This window comes from Apostichopus japonicus, chromosome 4 (genome assembly GCF_037975245.1).
Source record: "Apostichopus japonicus isolate 1M-3 chromosome 4, ASM3797524v1, whole genome shotgun sequence".
In the NCBI taxonomy this organism is placed as follows: Eukaryota; Metazoa; Echinodermata; class Holothuroidea; order Aspidochirotida; family Stichopodidae; genus Apostichopus; species Apostichopus japonicus.
The window spans coordinates 19,992,759-20,012,843 of record NC_092564.1 but is presented as its reverse complement, the minus strand read 5'-3'; the positions used below and the strand labels follow the sequence as shown (position 1 = coordinate 20,012,843).

General features: G+C 36.9%; 2 protein-coding genes across 3 annotated transcripts in view; one reads left to right on the top strand and one right to left on the bottom strand.

Annotated features, from left to right (window-relative positions):
- The window catches only part of LOC139966755 (GTP-binding protein 4-like), a 35,356-nt gene extending 34,333 nt beyond the window's left edge, over window positions 1-1,023 (top strand). For both annotated transcript variants that reach the window (XM_071970091.1, XM_071970090.1), the window contains exon 14: window positions 556-1,023. In XM_071970091.1, coding sequence (XP_071826192.1) covers window positions 556-708 — 153 coding nt within the window. In that variant the 3' untranslated portion in view covers window positions 709-1,023. The remainder of the gene's footprint in view (window positions 1-555) is intronic.
- On the bottom strand, window positions 927-19,238 carry LOC139966754 (leishmanolysin-like peptidase). The gene is made up of 17 exons (XM_071970089.1): window positions 18,980-19,238; window positions 18,142-18,273; window positions 13,667-13,752; window positions 12,529-12,646; window positions 11,102-11,283; window positions 9,253-9,358; window positions 8,622-8,716; window positions 7,894-8,011; window positions 7,630-7,737; window positions 6,537-6,724; window positions 5,970-6,102; window positions 4,862-4,951; window positions 4,167-4,236; window positions 3,626-3,756; window positions 2,843-3,032; window positions 2,408-2,566; window positions 927-2,126 (listed from the first exon to the last, which is right to left on the bottom strand). Exons 1-17 carry the CDS (start codon window positions 19,097-19,099, stop codon window positions 2,038-2,040), a joined length of 2,115 nt encoding a protein of 704 aa, XP_071826190.1. The 5' UTR covers window positions 19,100-19,238; the 3' UTR covers window positions 927-2,037.
- Window positions 19,239-20,085: the final 847 nt, after the last annotated feature.

Sequence of the window (20,085 nt, the reverse complement as noted above, 5' to 3'; positions counted from 1 at the left end):
AGTCAATGGTTATCATATCTAATAAAATGGTCACAATGTTCATTAAACCCACAAAACTCTTTGGACATATTTTTTTCCCTCCAGCTTTGTCACTTAAGATTGGGAAGTAAGTGAATCCAGTCAAACCAGGTTTTATAAGTAACAAATCTCGTTTGATAAGAGATCACCTCTGAATAGGACAATAAAGGTGAAATTAGTAAGGTGGTTCAACCTACACATTTCAAAGTAGTGTCAAACTTCTGATGTTTGGCATAAGCTTGTATTCTAAAAGTGTACTTTCATTTGCGTGGATTAACAATTCAGCCAAAGAAAAGTTAAAATATGGTGCCATCATCTCAAAAGCAACAGGTTGGGGGGGGGGGGCATCATTTAATCTCCGAAGGTGTGTTGTACTAGACTGGTGTCATACACCCGTCTCCTCCAGTAGCATTCCACAACCAGTTGTGAAGTCCGCATCAACTAGTGAATATTCGCCACCAATTAATTACAAAATTGTGTATCCTCGGCTTCATGTTTCAAACGTCAAGAATTTCCCTCTTAAAATCCTTCCAATAGGTTCGAAAGATTACAAGAGACCTGTCTAGGAAGGCACAGCGAAAGATGAACCATGGAGCAAAGAAGGGAGAAGGTGATCGCACAATCGTCACCCTGAAACCCAAACATCTACTGTCAGGGAAACGAAAGAAGGGAAAGACAGATCGACGTTGATTTTATTCGAGGATAATTTTTAAGTCGGCTGTTGCGAGGAACGTGTCAAGGTTTACTGCTAGAATGTGGGTTTGATGGGATTCCATAGATGCTGGCTACAATTTCTTGAGATCATGGATGCGAAAAAGTGTGAGTGAGGGTGGCCTTCATCATGTGGATGATGTACGGATGGATTTGAGCATCACAGTCAGTAAAATATGAGTCAAGAAACTTGGCAATGAAAATCTAGAAATGTATTTACATCCATAAAAAATATTATATTAATTGTAATACAAACACCCTAGTGACCAAAACCACACACATACATACATGAATGCATGAAAAAAAGAAAAGATTCTAAAACCAGTTTTCATGATGAATATATAGCAAAAAAATCTGAAAATTGAATACATGGAAACTTTGTAGAATCAATGCTTTAATTTATGTAGATGATAAATCTCTGATAGCAGTGATCGCTGATAGCAGTTCAGCACCTTGAAACATTTGGTATCAGTTTCGCTAATTGCATAAAGTTGAGGCTAGAGTACGTCTGAGAAGATTAATTAGGGGATTAACCTGAATACTGATGGTGTCTTTACTGACTGTGATCGTGTTCCCGACCGATTGTGGCAGTGACAGGAAATTAAGTACATGGTAAGTAATTAGACACTGCAATGTGTGAATTGGGAGTAGGTATGGACATAACAAGCTAGTTAGGAGTATTGTGGTGAAAACTTCAATTTAAAAATTTTGAGAGAAATTTCAGTAGATAATACTCACAACAACAGCTGTGGTGGTAGTGAACAGATTACCTGGGATAGGAAGAGCATGTGAAAACGTGTGTTCTGTTCTAAAATGGACACAACTCAGGTGCAATTAATATTGGAAATATCGTACGATCCACCTGTAGTTGGTAGTTTTGAGAACTTAATACATGATAATGGCAGTAACCAAATTTAAAAAAACTAAAATGAAAGACTAAAGCAACTTTCAATGATATTTTACAAACCACCACCAAATGATTTTCAATTAAAAAAAAAGAACAGTTTCAATACCCAGATATATTAAGCAGAAAGTGACTTTTTATGCTTCTTGGTGGTTGTGCTAGGGTCATCTCTCCATTATGCCCATCAACACGAATGGAACCCTTCCCAAAAGTAAAGAAACATTTTGAATACCAGATATCTTAAGAAGAAAGTAACTTTTTACACTTCTTGGTGGTTGTGCTAGGGTCATCTCTCCATTAGCCTGGTCAAAACGAAAGGAACCCTTCCCAAAAACAGTTTCAATACCGGATATTAAGCAGCAGCAGAAAGTAATTTTTTATGCTTCTTGGTGTTTGTTCTAGGGTCATCTCTCCATTATTCTCATCAAAAAGAAAATGACAATACTCCATTTCAGTGTGAGAGCTGAAAGACTGTTTCCTTGACACGGAATATCTGAAAGACACAAGATAAATGGGAGTAATAGACTAAATATGACAAAACAGGCAGTTCTTTAGGGTGATGAATTATTACTGAGAATTCCACTGAGATATGAAGTGTTTATATCTAGGTTCTATATTGAAAGTTTATGGCTTCTTATCAAGAAACCCTATCAAAAAGGATTACTTGGTAGTAGTATTAATATAATCAAACTAAGTTAACATTTATTTGCACAGGTGTCAGCCTGAGGTTTGCCAATAAAGTGACTAAAATACAATTTTGGAATTGAAACTTGCCTTCATTGTACGTTTTGACCTGCTCCTTGCAAACTTGCCCGCAACCGTTACTGCAACATTTCTTGTTACGCCCGCAGTCTCTATCACCTTCACATTCTGTAATGCATATCCCTACAGCGTCTGCAGGTAACCTCGGGCATTCACCTTCATCGCCTGGTTCTGATGGATTAAAATTGATAGTAACACAATTCAACACAGTACACATATATTGATCCAATGCTGCAGATATTGATAAAGAAATTAGAGGAAAATATGCATGACGGTCAAACTTATACTAAAACCTTGCATTCCTTTGTAACCAACAGGAATTGAAAATTTAACAATGAAATTTAACCACCACCTGGGTAACTTTAACCACCACCTGGGTAACCTGGGTATCTCATAATGAAACTGAATGAAAAGCCTAGGAATCCATGTATATCTAAGACTCCTTACCTTTATTTGACAACCCTGAACTTTCTTCCAGAGGACACTCGTCACAGAAGTCTTTGCAGGCTGGACATATAATTGCACCCTGATGGCGATATGAAGCCTTTACGCTCACATCTAAGGCCCTGCCTTCACTCAGGCAAAGATAATTGACCCCTTCTATGACTATCTTTAATCCTTCTTGGCTACAATGATACTGGAATAGAAAGTATGGAAGAAGGATTAACAGCTGAAGTCAGCAGAAGTCTATATAGACTTCTGCATTAAAATTGGTAGTAATTTATGACAGATAGGCAAGTAAACCTATTGTTTTGAATTATTATAATATTATCAAACAACAGACTCCCTGCAAGTTGACAAATGTTATCAATCAGAAATTTGGGAGCAAATGCTAACCACATTTCTTGCCAATTACTATATCAGAAATGCTTAATTTTTTTTTTTGGAGATTAGCCTAGTGATTATGACATCACTTAAACAGAGCAGTGAATATTTATTTATATTTGATTCTTTCTAGGGTATATCTAAACTGAGGATGGCAATTTAGGATCCGATTTTGATACAACCACTTATGAATATTCATGACTTCATGCTATCATGAATGGGATTACATCTTTCTACTGTTAATATCTTGTTTTAATAATAATAATAAGTAATATTTATATAGTGCAAAGTCAGCAAAGCTGCTCAAAGAGCATTACAATTGTAAAACCTAAAAACAGGCAAACCCTGGTGCAAACATTTCACTTCTAACGAAACGATTGAATATCTCAAAGCGGTGACACCAACCTGATAACAACCCGCTCCCCATGTGATCTGTTTATCAAAACTGAGACACTTTTCTCGAATCCAAGGTGAGGCGTGGTTGACACATATAGACTGTGGTCCGAAATACTCTGCTGCGACATTTTCCGTGGAAGCTTTGAGATTCAAAAATGATGTGCCAAAATTAGGTTAACGTGTCAGCAATAGAAAATCAAGTCATCCTTCCTCTGCAGAACCACCCTTCCCTCCCCACCCCCCTCCCCCTCTCAAAGTATATCACTTATTGTTGAAGTAAGATTTCTGGTTAGTGCAGACCACAACGCACTTTGACATTCAAATTCCAAGAAAGTGAAGTTTTCATATATAATATAAAATATTAACACACAAGATCCTTGTATGCAATATAGTAACTTCTACTTGCATTTTACATTTCATGTTTTGCACACTTTTATTTTGTGGTGGGGCAACTTGTGCTTGCTTAAAGGTAAATAACACAAATGCCAGCATCCTCTTAAAACACAAAAATGCTCTACAGAAGACAAGAGAAGACCTATAATTTACTTACCGAGGGAATTGGATGCCAAGTAACAAGTGGTGCCCTTGCTCTGTCCTTTATCATTTGTGTAGGTAACTTGCTGTTTAACAAAAAAGAAACAGAGTGATATCTGTAAATGATTTCCTCACAATGATCAATACAACTAATCAAGTATTTAATAGTTACTTTACATTTATTTACTATGATTAAGTATTTCATGATACTATTTTCTTAATTGCATATGCAAACACACAGAGGAGGTACATGGAATGTGAAATTCCCAACACCGCACATCCCAATGCTGCTTCCAATGCAAAAGAAGGAAGCAGTAAAGGGTGACATCCAGGTCCCCTGATGGTCCTGGGGTGACCTCACTTCCTCCTACCTCTGGGGGGCTGTGAGGTGAGTTATATACGATGAACCCTCTGAGGCCAGATCCAGGACCCAACACTGTCCAGTTCATTGCAAATTTGGCTAGTCTCTCTCCTACTATCTGTGGTAGGGTGGGTATCCTACCCAAGTTGAATTACAACTTACAAATTGTGTCCTTTGTAAGGAGTAAACTGTTCCTAACTGAACGTTGCAGTTCATGGGACAGCCACGAACAGTGGTACAACTTGCTGCTTAACACAGACTAGCCTGTGATGTCTTCCTATGTTACCATCATATTAACGTGAAGTGTGTTGCCTTTGTGACATATTCTTCGAATCACACAACAGCCTCACCTGATTGAACGGGCAGTAATCCGCAAGGTATGATGTTCCTCCATACTTGCCTAATTCATCCCCTGGTGTATTGGGTAAGGAATCAAAATACTGAAAGTAAAAATATTAAACCAAGAAGTTGTAGATACAGACTCTAATTGAAGAATATCACATTACAAAAAAAAACCCAGAATAAAAACATTTCATGGTTCTTGCTGCTGTTCATTAGTTCCATTCATAGGGAAATTTCTAAGAAAGCCCTAATACAACAACAGCAATAATGCACACAAACTTTTGCTACCAAAGTAATGCTAAGCCCTACCCTCTCATAAATTTGTATCATATCAATTGCAACATACAGCATGTGTATGGGCTATCTGCCAATATCATCGTACCAAGTTTGACGAAATTCCGACTAATAGTAGCCAAGTTATTGCAATTTTGAATTTTTCACGTTTGACCCCGTGACCTCATTAATATTCATGATATGAGCACCAAAATCAATAGGGTTCATCTACTCACTATGGGCCACCCACCCACTAAGTATATTAATGATCGGTCATTCCCTTGTTGAGTTATCGTGCATACAAGCTAAAGCGTCACACACACCCATACACACACACACGCCAACCTGAATACATAGGTTCCTTTGCTTTTAGCAAGGAACCAAAAAAGCAATATTAAACCAAGAATATATCCACATGTGTTGCATCATTGCAGTCGTCATAACCAACCAACAAGCTACTCGCTCAGTTGGGACAGTTGCTTCAAAGCACTTGTACTGATAGTTTGAGCAGTATACGAATATCTCGTTTCTATAAGATAAAGTTAGATACTGTTCATATCGTTAATATGAGTGCTTTGAAGCAGGATATGAGAGTACAATAAACAGTGGTAATAGGACCAGAAGATTATCCCAACTGGCTTAAGCCAACTAAAGCTAACTCTTATCGAGAAAATGGAATCCCAAAATAAGCCCAACAAAATTATTCCTGTGTTCATGTCATTGGTAAAAGTGACCGTTAGTAACGATGTTCATGTCTGAAACACCTGACCAAGTCACAAGAAAAAAAGAGTACCAAAAAAACCGTAGCAAACTAGACGGTTTTATACTGGATCGGAGACATACCTGATACTCCAAAGGTAAATCTTCTTCGTATTTCTTTAGGTTGCAGATGGCGAGAGAAGTTCTTTCTGAATCACAGGTAAAGTTGAAAAAGTCTGATTGTGCTATGTTACAGAAAGGTGAAAGACTTTGGCCCCTGAGAAGATGACAAAAAGAATCATACATGAGTGTTATTAACTGCTCAAAACCACAACAGCAAATAACAAAAAATATGAGATGGCAAGTTTTGTTCTTTTGTAATAGAAAAGTGAGAAAAAAAAACCTGATTTGTGGAGATAATAAAATCTTAAGTCTTTGCAATTGAGAAGAAAAAAAAGGCAATAAAAATCGAAAAGATAAGATTTGTGATAATTTCGTAGTAGGGAATACTTCTAAAACAAAATGATTGGGGAACAAATAAAAATAACCACATAAACAAATTCACATACATCTGCAATTACTATTTGTATCTGTTACAAACTTATAACTAGAAATGACAAAGATTCAACCATATAATGTACATTATTACTTAACGCTGAAATTATTTTAAAAATAATAATAATAATATTACTAATAATTCCATTCCCTGACCTGCTTTTCCTAATATCCATCCACGACTTGCAGCTCTTCTTGACGAAATCGCATCCCAGGTCTCTACCCCAGACAAGCTGATCTGCCAGGTCGTAGTTGACATGGTACCATCCGGTGTCCTCTAACACTGCCAGGGTGAACCTTGAGAACTGCCTGTCGTGTGTATGGGTACCTGTCATCGCTTCATTCTGTGACAATATATAATAGATGCCTTGTTATGTGTATGTGGTGTAGTCAGAGGTGCAGGTTGATGGTGCAGGGTTGAAGAGGAGGGGGATGACAGATGGAAGAGGGAGGGGTAGGGGGGTAGATGAAGCTGGGGGAGTGGGAGGAGGTAGAGAGATGGTGGGGACATACCAGGGAATCCACACAAGCTTCAGCTTGTTCCTGTATGGACTGTATGGACGATACATTAAAAATTAATACTAGCCATCCGTCGCCCACCCACCAACCCATACCTCATCCCACCCTTGGCACAGAATAAACCACTAAATTGGTTTCTAATTCTACTCACAATTAAAGGATGGCTAAGTCCTGTCTGATATTTGTTGACTAATCATAAGAGTAGAATGGCCTTGCGTATGAATATATCATGAAAACATGTAAACTTACACTAAACATTCACTCTTGCGCATATTATTATATCGTTATGAATATTCTAAATGACAAACCCGAAAAAAACCCATTGTTCTTTACATTTTATATCACATTCCAACTATTTGATCATCCACAAATCTATAAAATAATATATAAATAATCTATAATATATATATATGTGTATATACATATATATATAGACAATTAAATATCTCAAGCGTGTGGTAACTACTTTGACAGTAACGGTGAAATGCTTCTTAAAATTTGACCATATTTGACTTTCTAGCATATCTTGGGGGCGATACCTCAAAGGTCAGGCTCACTCAATCACTGAGGTTCGGTGGCAACTAGACCTACGGAAGGGAGCCTTTGGTCGACTCCCATATTCATAAGCAAATGACGATGCTAATCGAATATGAATAGTCAAAGGTGGAACGACAAGCAATCTTTTTTATCATTTTCTATCACCCCGTTCATTTTTTTTTTTAACCCTTACCTCCAAGAGCCTCTTCTCAAAGTGTGAAAACATGGTTCCTCCACCACCGTCATTTTCCAGTTCGATTCCTTCCAGCGAGTCGCAATTGAAGTGACGTCTCGCTTCCTCCTAACGGAGATAACATGAAAGGAATGTGATAGTGACTTGGATATTGTTGGTGTGGAAGATGATGAGAAAACAGTTAAACTTTTCAATACCACCACCCCAACCCCCCACCCCCCCACCTCTGTCTTATACATTTTTAGAGGAACTAATAATCTTTACCTTGACTTTTGGTGTTACCATCACCTGAACGCTGTGTATCACCAATCCGTTACGAGTGTCCCAGTCATATCGCTTCACCTGCTTGATGACTCTATCACTCCACTGGTAGACAAAACGTCTGAAAACAAAGAGCAGATATGTCCTCTCACAATTTAAATCATAAGAATCAAGATCTAAATCAACCATGACTGATGCCACTTCTTACATAACATCTGTAAATGCCTACTTGATTAATTTGTTTTTTTCTTATTTATATTTTTTTCTATTTGATAAAGTTATGTGAAATTACTATCTGTATTTTGTATGTATTGTAAACCTACTTTTTGTAGCATCCTTTTTCATTCAAAGCTAAAAAATTGAAATGTTTCTCTTCCGGTAAAACCGAATACGTTGTTAAAATAAGATGGACATGTCTCTTGCTGGATCCACAAAACAGTTTGAAGATTTTTTCTTGGAACATCGATAGTCCTTGTAAGTTATTTTATTGCTATGCATATATGAATATGGCAATTCCATGTTCCAAGTGTGTTGCATATGTCTTGACACATATTGATTGATTTTTTATGAAATATTTTGCAATTTGGATGCACCATAGCTCCTTGAAAGAAAATTAGGGTGTAATTTTTCACACCAAGTTCCTCGAAAAAAATCATAGAGCAAAAAAATGGCTCTGTGGTCAAAAGGTGAGATCTGTGAGATTCAGAATATACAAAGAAATAGAAACTCACTCCATATTAAAGGGTGGCATCCCATTAGCGTCTCTGGGTGTTAAAGGTTCGCCGTTGTCATCCCGGTAGAAAGCAAACAACGAAGAAGAAAAACCCTGTAGGGATAAGACAATGGAAAGAGTAACAAACGAGATAATAGACAAACAAAAATAGAACTAACAATAATGGAGCATAAAAACTACAGTATATTAAGTAATTTCACGTCTATGACGGACATACCACCTCAATCTACTTATGGGATAATATGTAAGTATGTATATAATAATAATACTAATATAATAATCATAATAATCAGCGGTTATTTTTACGACATTTAAGCAACCACAAATGTGGGAGAAACCTGCAAGGGCTTATGGATTACAACTTACACGTCGAGTGGCTTCCAATTCAACATTTTTAACTCAAATTTGGAATCTTTTCAATATAGAAAGTCATTTCAGATGGGAGAACTGTAGATTGCTCTTGGACGGAAAAACCTACCTTACTATGACCTGACCGGGCACTGAACCCGGAACCTCACGACTGCTAAGCCTCAGTGTTTAAAATACCACCGCCTTTATCCACTCGGCCATTGCACCGGTAAATAATTTATAAAATTATATTAAAGTCTTTGTGAAATGATGCGACTCACCAGAGAGTGTATTATTTCATGTTTGACTGTGGTGAGTAGAATGTTGCGATCAGCTTCATTCATTGACAGAGCACTCGGGCAAATGTTGATGTAGCCAGCGATAGGTCTAAACGGAGAAAATCATATCAAGAATAGATAGGAATAAGATCCACTTCCCAAATATGATATAAAATATTTCTTCGATAGGTAGAGATGCCTGGGGGGGAAGAAATTAAACTTGGGGGTAAGAAACACAGATCGACATTAGATGCTTGAGAGTTTCATGCTTAGAGTTTTCCTGTAGTTAAGCATGGCTGTTATTTTGCACTTGGATTTTTGTGTAAAAATACATATTTAATACATTTTTTGGTGTTAAGATTATTCTTTTCAGCAAAATTTATAGTCCCTCATTTTCTATTTCTTGCATCTGTTTGGTATTTTTCAGTTTATCCCCTTTATCCTTTATTCAATTTTTGAGATATCAAAGGAAAGATAAACCAGAAATCCAGTTGGCTGTGTTATTCCTACCAATATTATATGCTCAAAATTCCACTTAACTATCTGACTAATGTAGAGCAAGTGAGTTACATTTGTCCAAGAATTAGGTGAGAACCAGAAAAGATCAGAGATTTTTAGCTCTTACTTTGTAGGACTCACTTGTGGGCATCAACCAATTTACAATATAGAACTTTTATTCCAAAATGTTTCAATATCCAGAAAGAACAGGCTTCCTATGTGAAATATAGACACAAATCTTCTACATACAAACAAATGGATTTTTACTTTTACCAATTTAAGAGCTAGCAAATTAGCTCTGCCACCGACCACCCCATTTATAGTTGTTATTAATGAATGGGAGACACATGGCATTGTTTATTTACTGTGAAATATTTTGCAACTTACTGCCAGATCCAAAATCATCTAGTATATCACCGAAAATAAGGCCATTTTTGAGACCATTTGAGATAACCAGTTGTCCCCATGAGCAAAATCTTGAGACCGTTTGATATAACCAGTTGTACCCTGGAAGCAGTGTGAAAACTGATCAACTGCCACTTGAGTGTGTTTAAATCACCCAACACAAGAGTATCAACTCTTCAAAACAGATTTTATTTCCTATATGACTGGATGATTAGATGACTGTATGAGCGTATGACTGGATGGCTGCATGTATTGTTGAAGACCTATTATATATTGAGCCCCTTCACAAAGCTAAAGAGAACTCAAGTCGACCAAACTATGATCACCAAAAGAAAATGATTGCATCCGAGAACTCACATATTAATTGTACCATAAATTTTGGAATTGATCAAGTTCACAAGGATTACAGACTTTGACATCTGTTGACCTCATGTGACCTTTGACCTTACTCTACCAAATTTAGGGATCTTGTATTCACCAAGCTAGATCTACATACCAAGTATGAAGTTCAACAAAGATGTACTTTTTGAGTTATCAATGCTTACAAGGTTTTCAGACTTTGATTTATGTCGACCACAAACGAACCTTTGACCTCCACCAATTTCAATAGGATTCTTTTTACTAACCGACCAGGATCTAGATATTCCTGTGTTTTCGACAAGTAACTGATAAGTATTTCAGCAGGATCCTTATGGAAGCACTGAAAGTATCATTGGAAATAAGGCCTGGAGTGTGTGAGAGATGAGTGGGCTGTTGTGTCTGGCAACACACAAATATTTTATACCAAAAAAATCCCCCAGATTTGAATAATTACTGTACATTTTTAAGGTTAAGATGTTCCTGCATCTTAAACTATTGGGTGAGGAATATTTTGCCAGGATTCTAATGAAGTACTCAACTTAATAAAACAAAACAATGAAATGATAAAGTGTGGAGTGTGGGTACAGACCGGTCTAAGAATGATTCCAGCTGACAGTAAGATGCGTGGGCCGTTGTGTCGGGAGTCATGCATGCACGAGTGTCTGCTACCTGCACATACAACACAAAGTCTGTGTGTGGAAGTCCCTGACCAGCGGGGATGTTCCCATTACTCCTGCATGTATCTACATTTTCATTGCATTCATAACAGGCCTGTGAATGAATGAAAAAAAAGAAGTGAAAGTGTGACCGTTGATTCACTTCAAAAATATAAGTTTTTTCAACTTTCTAGACCATTAGTTGAAAATTCCATCATGAGTATATAGCTCATTTTCACATTTTTATTTTTTTTATTATATTTTTATTTCACATTTCAAAAGCAGAGTAAGCATGGGAGCAAAAACTGGAAAATGTCATCATTTTACTACTTCTTCTTCTACTTATAATAATAATAATCACATATGACTAATAATTATGTCACATCCTGTAACAACTATGTTCCACTTTGGCATAGGTTTGAATTCCTGCTCATTGATGGGTTAACCAAACATTTCAAATCTATCTGATTTCAAGTAGAAATCAGCTTCAAGGTTATGTAAGGGAAGTGAAGCTATTGGCGATAAGGGTACCTAATGACATCACAGATACAGTATATTACATTAGGATCCTCTTCCTAGAGAACTGCAGGAAATGGAGTCACTTGAAGGTTCATTGTAGGCAACACAACAAAATTTATAAATTCATCTGCCCTGCAAGAAGTGTTCCAGACATTTTGTATACACTTTAATGGTTAATGCCTAAAAAACCTGAATAGGATATAGGGCCCTTGGGAACAAAACCGTATTTTTTTTTCTGGGGGGGGGGTGCGGAGAGAGGGGGAAGGGATGTTGGAGTGTGACTTAAAAACCTCCTTACATCCTGAAGTCATCTTTTCATACAGAGTGTAGCTTTCAAACAAAATTTATCTAAAGTCACAAAAGAGATATATTGAAACAGATTTTCACCCAGTATTAAATATAAGACATACAGGAGTATTTCCTTAGTTTCACAACTGCAAATTTTTTGGAGTAAGGAAGAGTATTGGAAGGAGCACATCAATTGTGAGAAGGAAACGATGACAGCGTGGAAACAATAAGCAGTTTGCTACAAATGGGGGATATTTCAAATTTTCACAATACCTCACATAAAAAAAATGATCATAATTTGGGGGAGTGGGAGGGAGGGTGGGGGTGGTACAAAGAGGAGTGCCAGGTAAACTGTTGTTCAATTATAAGAAAGGGGGTGCAATTCTGAAATATAAAATTTAATTTACGCTGTTACTGTGGGGGATATTTCATGAAATACGTTCTCTGTTTGTAACATGAAGTAAACTCACATACAACATTTAAGATCTGTGTTATATTTACTCATCTCCAGTATTAGTTTAACTCAGGACTAACAGACATGACCTTGACAAACCTGTAAATGCCTTTCCGGGATCTTGAACCTTTCACAGTATGTTGTCTTGTGACACTCGTTCCAACAAAACTGATGTTGTTGAGTACTCTCTCTGTACGTACGACCATCATTGCAATCTCTGCAAGAGAAGAAATTAATGTCATTCAAAAAGATTATACATTAGAAGTGCAATGTAACACAAAACCTTGAATATATTAACGATAAGAACACAATGAAAAGTTTATCCTAAAGATGAGAGAGAATGCAGTTAGAAAATCATTGGTTACTTTGCAATGGTAGATTAAAACAAAGTTTACTGGTAGAATGATGTAAAGATGGAGGATTAGGGGGAGGGAGGTGGGAGTGGGAAAGGTTGAAAAGGGTTTACCTTCCACTAAGGAGTATCATGTTTAGAAACAAAAGGTATCCATGGGTTAAAAATGGTTCACATTGTAGGGCAGGGAGTAATTTAATGTTCAAATTATGTGTAGCAGTCTTGAAGGTTCTGCAGTCTGTCTCATATAGAATGCTATGGTTCCTGCACATAAACGCTGCTATACACATTTGCAATTGTATCTGTAATTTGCACACGTTTGCATAGTAGTTTGCGATGCGATACCCAATTAATTATTCTCTGTAGGTTTCTCTACGAGCACATTAATGATAATGGCAATTATAACTATTTATCCATCATTCTGACAAAACTGTACTTATTTACCAAATAGGTTAATTGGTTGGAAAAGTTTACTCCAAGGCAGAGGGGAGGTTAATGCAGGGGGGAGGGTAGAAAGAGGAGAAACTATAGAGAGGACAAGATGAGAGGCTGCCTGACCAAAACAAGATGATTCCACAACATTATAGTTGTCATAGTTGTAAAAGAGTCGTTCAGTTAAACAGCGAGAAGAGTTATCGCCAGGATTTCTTCTGATCAAGCCGGTGACTTGACTCATTTTGTACCATCTTCATAGAGGAAAAGTCGACAAAATTTATTGCAGTCTCTTCATTTTGGGAGAATTGGTTATTGGAGTCATGATTTACAGGAGGAAATTGTAGAAATACTAGTAGAAATGTGAATTCTCAGTCAATGGCGAATGAAGACGTGGCAGATATATATCGCTTTGTAGACAATAACTGCCGTAATCAAAACAGGCAGTCTCACCTGTATAGGAGTAACGGTGACGATAACGGCCTCCTCACATTGATCCTCTGTGACAGGAATTTGACAGCTGTCGGTAACAGGTCATTCTGTGGAGCAAAGAAATAAAATTAGAGGATAGTGTTATGTACAGTGGCATCTCTTTTTCCATTTTGCAGTATTTTAGGCTGTAGTTGTAGTACTTTAAAATTATGACTCGGTACGACAGCTTCCTGCACGGGAAGCTACCGTACATTACCACATTCAGAGAGAAACCATCTGCCATTTCCTCTGATGAAGGGTAATTAATCACACACTTTGCTCTCATTTCCTTAACATACAAATACAGCAACAAGAATACATCTGATATCAATGACATTGGAAACTGAAGAAAAAAGCAAAGCTAAAAGCATACATAAATGGCAAAACCATTTTTTTTACATTTCAGAGATTCCTTTTAGTTTGGTGTTTCTAATTTATAGAGACTTACTGTAGTAAGTATGCATGAACTGAACTGAGATTAATCATAAGTTTTTATACTCCGGAGGCAAATACTAAACATGGAGCGGTATTGGTGCTTTGTATACAAATATAGCAATTTGGGAGGTGTTCTTGCACTTTAAAACCAAACTGCGAGACTGATAAGAAGCACTCTGGTACGCCAGAGTAATGACTCTTACATTATAACAAACAGAACGTTTAATATGGTCATCGTGACTTTCAATGTTGCATCAATTCTGTTATTAAACAGAGACGATAATAGAAGTAATGATGATATTACGTTGTGTTCTTGCCTGACATTAAAAGGTGATTCCCAGGGAATAATTTTGTGCCCAATTTTTGCATAATAGCACTGTTGAAGGTTCTGAACTAATAAACTACTATGGTTCACATGTACAAAACCTGCTATGCCATCTTTGCACTTGTTTAGCAATTTGCCCATTTTGCGATGTGATACCAGATAAAATGCTCCCTGGATTTCAGTATCAAAGAAATCAGTGCATCCTCACTGTTTTCAATTTTGTCAACCAACCAAACCATTTTGTCAGACAGTCAAAATTCTCCCTTGGCATATTAACATCCAGAGGTCAACCAGTCAATACACTACCTGTCTTGCTTTGTGCATAATTTCCATTCACCTTGTCAGAGAAATGACATTCCAGCCTCACTGACTTAATCCATTTTAGGATTTCAGAATTAACTTTTTTATTTTGGAGTGCTCTTTTGAGAAAATAAAAGCCCCATACAACTTATTTACTGAAGCTAGGTTAGGGCTTTCCCCCTAGGAGTCAGCAACTCCAAGTAGAGTAGCAACTCCTTCGTCATTAAACGCAATGACCAAATCAGAAGTAGGCACCTAGTATGCACTGTAGTATTGCAGGGTCATAACTGCTTTTGCGGCACTAATTTACAAAAGTGACAGAAGTTTGTGATATAATGCATCATACTCTTCTCCATATTACATGCATTATACAACTTTCCAAATACTTTTTAATTGATCATATATGAACGATCATATACCTAACAATCGCTCCTGACTATTTTGATTTATGTTTGTAACAACAGTAGAATATTCATTCCCCCACAGCCTGCACCAGAAGAATAAACCAGAGGCTTTTGCAAAACATTTAGTTGTAACCTCTCACAGGACAAATAACAAAGTATTTTCACAAGGGAAAATCTACTTAGTGGGAACACATGGAAATGTCCTGAGCTGTACAGTACCTACAGACAAAATAGTGCAAAATCATTTAACTTTATTAACAATTTGGAACATGGATATTCCAAGTTTTGACTACATAATATCAAAGAATGTAGTGACCAATTAGTCTTTTACAGCTGCTATTTGTTAAGAATCAAACTCCATTTTCATCATTTTAGTAAAAAGTTTTCAAATGCCGGGTAACTTCCAAGGTGGTTAGGCTATATTGTACCTTGCGCTGAAAATGGTAGGATAGTATGTATTTGTTAATATGGAAAGAAAAAGTGTTCATGTCAGCTGAACAATACATGTTAGCGACAGGCAAACTTTTATGATCGATTTTGTGAGGGCATTTCTTAAAAGTCATGGCTTATACTTTGCACATTGTACCGATACTTTTTAGTGTTTTAGTCCTTCTTTATGAGATTTTTGGCCAATTTTTTCTTCAGATTCTCACAGCAAAGGTCACGAGAAAGCTACAGCATTTGTCAAACTTGTGGAAGAGATTGGCTTCATCTCAGAACAGTCGTCATGGAGAAATCATGGAGTTTTAGTGCAAGATCAATAAGTGAAGTACATAACACTGTTTATGGTGTATGAACTGTATTCATTTGCCAGATATGGCCTAAAATGTACCAACCAATGGCCAGGCATTTGGATTTTCCCAGTTGCTTCGAAGTACATCGTCAAGTATTACCCTAAGATTGCTACAGCATAGGATATCCCTTGATACATTCAATTTAAAGTTGTACATGACTGTACATGCAGAAGTCACAGCACAATATCAGAAGGTAGTGTTCAAACGATTAACCTAATCGGAATCGGTACGAATATTGCATAATCGGAACATAATCGGAATCGGTAAAAATTACGTGGAATACCAGTTATGTCATACCGATTATTCAAAAACATATGGAAGGTGAAAATATCATTATTCAAAAACATATGGAAGTTGAAAATATCAACTGATGTATTAGGTTTGTTCTTTTACTACGAAATATTAAAATAAGACACCCTCTATCCGTCTTTCACAGTGTATACTTTCATCAATTTACGCTGCCAGGGTTGCCGATTTTGCTTCCCTCGTGGTTAGTGACTTCAAATTTCTTGGCACAGTAGGCATAGCAGCAACACAAATTTCTCTAATTAACGAATGTGCTTGACAGGGTCGGAAATAAGCGGGGGCGATGGGCGATTCGCCCTCGCAAGTGCTAAAAAGCCCTCCTAAAGCACAATTACCAGTGCGAGAAAGAAATATAAGAAAATCGCCCTCGTTATATCAGGTGTCTGTGTAAAATTAATTGTGACATGCGTTTGCTTTAGCTAGGAATTGCAGTTGCAGCACGAATCGCGCAAACAGTTTTCACATCCCGCATCAAATTTGAAGCAGTGCGAGAGGGTCGCGCACAATCACCAGGAAGTTCCAGTGGCAAATTACAGCCTGCACGAAGCAATTTCAGTACCAGCGAAAATAACCTAAAATCCTCACAAATCTCCGACCACATGGTAGCCTTACTTCACACTAAGTCAACTGCATGGAAATCTAACCTTGCCATCTGTTTATTCGCACTAGTTGTGTCGCAAATAAAAAATAAAAATATCCACAGACACTTAAATCTTCGACCACATGTTAGCCTAACAACCACACTAAGTCAATGGGAAATGAAGCCTAACCATCGGTTTGCAAAAAAAAAAAAAAAAATGCGTAGCTTACTTTACAACTTTCAATTTGCTGGAAATCGGCATTTGTTTGGAAGGTTCTGTAAGTGATATGTCTTATAGAGGGAATGTTATATTTTATATTGGAGTAGTTTCTAGTTGTTATTATTTCTTTACATCAATCTGGTATTACATTTTAGAGTAATTTTAAACAAATTACGATGGTACAATTTGCTTTTCAGTTTGATTGGCCTAGGCTTACATTTTCTAATTGAACCTGAATGGAGTTAAATAGGTAACAAATAGGTATGTTTAACTTCAAGTTCGTAACATTCCTATTTGTTCATAAACGGTATAATACTGAAAATAAGTACAAAATAATGTCGGAATGAAGGCAATATGTCATTAAAATTTACACTTTGGTAAAGATTGAAGATGGATGGTTTGTCTGAGATACTTTTTGAGATGGATATTTTGAGTAACTATTCTTAGCCCATTTCAAGCCATTAACAGGTGACATTCACGTTGTGGTGGTTAGGCCATTCGCTAAGCACAGTGCTGACTAGGTAGGATGTCATATTTCCGTATTTTGGAAATTTAAAAAAAAAAAAAAAAAAAAAATTTCTTTCCGAGAAACTCCAGAGGTAATTTGGTACATACAAAATGATACCTTAGAGCATTAAATAACAACGAAGCAAAAGGAAACAGGGGAAAAATCACAACAATAATTGTTTCTGTCAAACTTTATTGCCGATTTCGTATATACGGGATATTTTCTCATTTTCAAATAATCGGAATCGGTACGATTATGAAAAAAATAATCGGTAATCAGTATTTTCTGTTATTCATAATCGGTTGAACACTATCAGAAGGCATTTGAAAGAAGGTGGAATGGCTCCCCACCCCTGTGTATTTTCCGGCACTTCTTTACTCATTTACAAACCAGTTGTCATTCATGAAAACCAACAAACAGTCTACAGAGTAGAACCCATTTGTAGGCAGTCTGCAAAATATTGTAATTGTAACAACTATTCCTCTGGTTCCATTGCTATGAAAAAGTGAGACTTGTTGGTAAACAAAGAGAAACATTACACCACAATCCCAGTAAGACTAACAAAGTAGGAGAAAAAATACAAACCTTTACAAGGTTAACATAATTCTCTGGAAGCTCATCCAGTTCACTGTCAAACTCAACATGGATTCTCAATGGTTGTGAGTCGCTTCTCTTTTGGACAGTGTGGGAAGAGTCTACATAAACTCCAGTTCGAAACTGCAAAAAAAATTAATGAAAGCCATACGTTGAAACTACATTGCGCACACAGCTGGGAAAGTTATAATAATGGTGCAATTGCAGAATACCCCGCAACTCACACACACAGGGATTTTTGAGAACGACAAGAATACATTGTTTACATAGGGACTTCCCGTCATAATCTGTGTGAGTTGCAGTTGCAATTAGGCAGACATAACCTGTTCCTTTTTTTCCCCTAAATGATACTGCAATCTCCGGTTAAACAAAAATATTGGTATTTAGTGGGCCATCTCTCATCTTCAGACTTTGAACAAATGTTGAGAAATAAGGGATTGACAGGATGTTAAATTTTAATTTGTGTACTAATAATAACACTGAAATAGGCAAGGGCTAAGTTTAAAAAAAAAAAAAAATGGTAGGCCTAAGTGTAACATAGGCTTCACCTACAACTTACACAAGTAAAATACATGTACTATAATAAATACTAGGACAAGAAGGACTGATTCATACTGTTATTAACTATCAGTATGTAGACTTGAAACATTAACTAATCAGTATTAATTACAGTCTTTTACAACTCGATCCGTGGTGATGAGTCATTAACTATTCCCACTCCTGCTCAACAATGCACTCTTACTCTTAGTCTTACGTAACTTCTAATGCTCTGGTACTGTGTGTAGTGTGGCTTACTGCCGTAACGTTATTCTAGCCTAGCTAGGCTTACATTTTGTATTGGATTGTGACGACAAGTTGTCTCTACAAACTCCCTCGTCGAGACTTCAACGAAAATAGCCACAAAGTGTACCAGAACTCCGGTCCATAACGACGATCTCTTGAACAACATTTCACCTACAATGCCAATTTCATCTGGGCGTTGTGCTTCAAAAACACATAACTTTAAGAACTAAATATATCCGAGCCCATCTGTGAAGTGCTGTCACGACTGTATGTGCTACCGGTCTTGACCTTGATTGTTATGGATTGTTGTGTGTACTGTCAAGGCAGTATGTGGTCCTGACACCGGAAATGTGTTTCTGGCTTGGTCTTATAGACGGCCGTTAGAGCAAGTATCATAACATTGGAAGCAAAGGCTATCACACTTAAAACAATTGGAGACTAGTTTTCTGATAATGGTGAGACGGAGAGCGAATGTGGAATAATTAAATAGTGAAAGCAAAGGAACTATCTCTTGTGAATTTTTCTACTGCTGTAAAATGATGCTCGTGGTTATAAATACTTAGCATGTGGCAGTGTTGAATTCATCCATTAGTCATTTACTCTTCTAATCTAAACAATTCTTCTATGAGAAGGGTAACTGCAGCCCTTTATGTGTCCATTGGAATGACTGTATTTACTAATAACACTACACTGAGAACATTTTTATCACTTTCTTTTCATTTTTCAGGAAGGGCTTTGAAAGCCTCGAAGTTCATACAAGCTGATTAAGAAGGTTTACAGACTTCAGTCTCATTTGACCTCGAATGACCTTTCATCTCCACAGAAACAGTCGGGTTCTTATAATTACTTAGTTGAATCTGCATACTATTTATGGAGCTACTTCAAGCTTTACTTTTGCAGTTATCACATTTACAGGTTTCTCAGACCTCAAATGGCCAATCACCTCCATCACTCTCAATTGGGTTCTCATTACATTAATTGAGAGGGATCAACATGGTTTCACTAAGTATGAATTTCAACTAAACAACACTTTTTCACTTATCTTGTTTACAAAATTTTCAAACTTTGACTTTTGCTGACCTCAATTGACTCTTCACCCCCACCAACTCCCAAAGGGTTCTTGAACAATTTTTACAAGGACTCGTCACCCAC

What these genes read in the sequence shown, in the direction of transcription:
- LOC139966754 (XM_071970089.1), bottom strand. Translation starts at nt 19,099, where the DNA reads ATGTTGTTCAAGAGATCGTCGTTATGGACCGGAGTTCTGGTACACTTT. An exon ending in ATGCCACCCTTTAATATGGA is followed by an intron (nt 8,012 to 8,621) that starts GTGAGTTTCTAT and finishes CTTTGTTTTCAG; the next exon opens with ACGTTTTGTCTACCAGTGGA. An exon ending in ATTACTGCCCGTTCAATCAG is followed by an intron (nt 4,237 to 4,861) that starts GTGAGGCTGTTG and finishes TTTGTTAAACAG; the next exon opens with CAAGTTACCTACACAAATGA.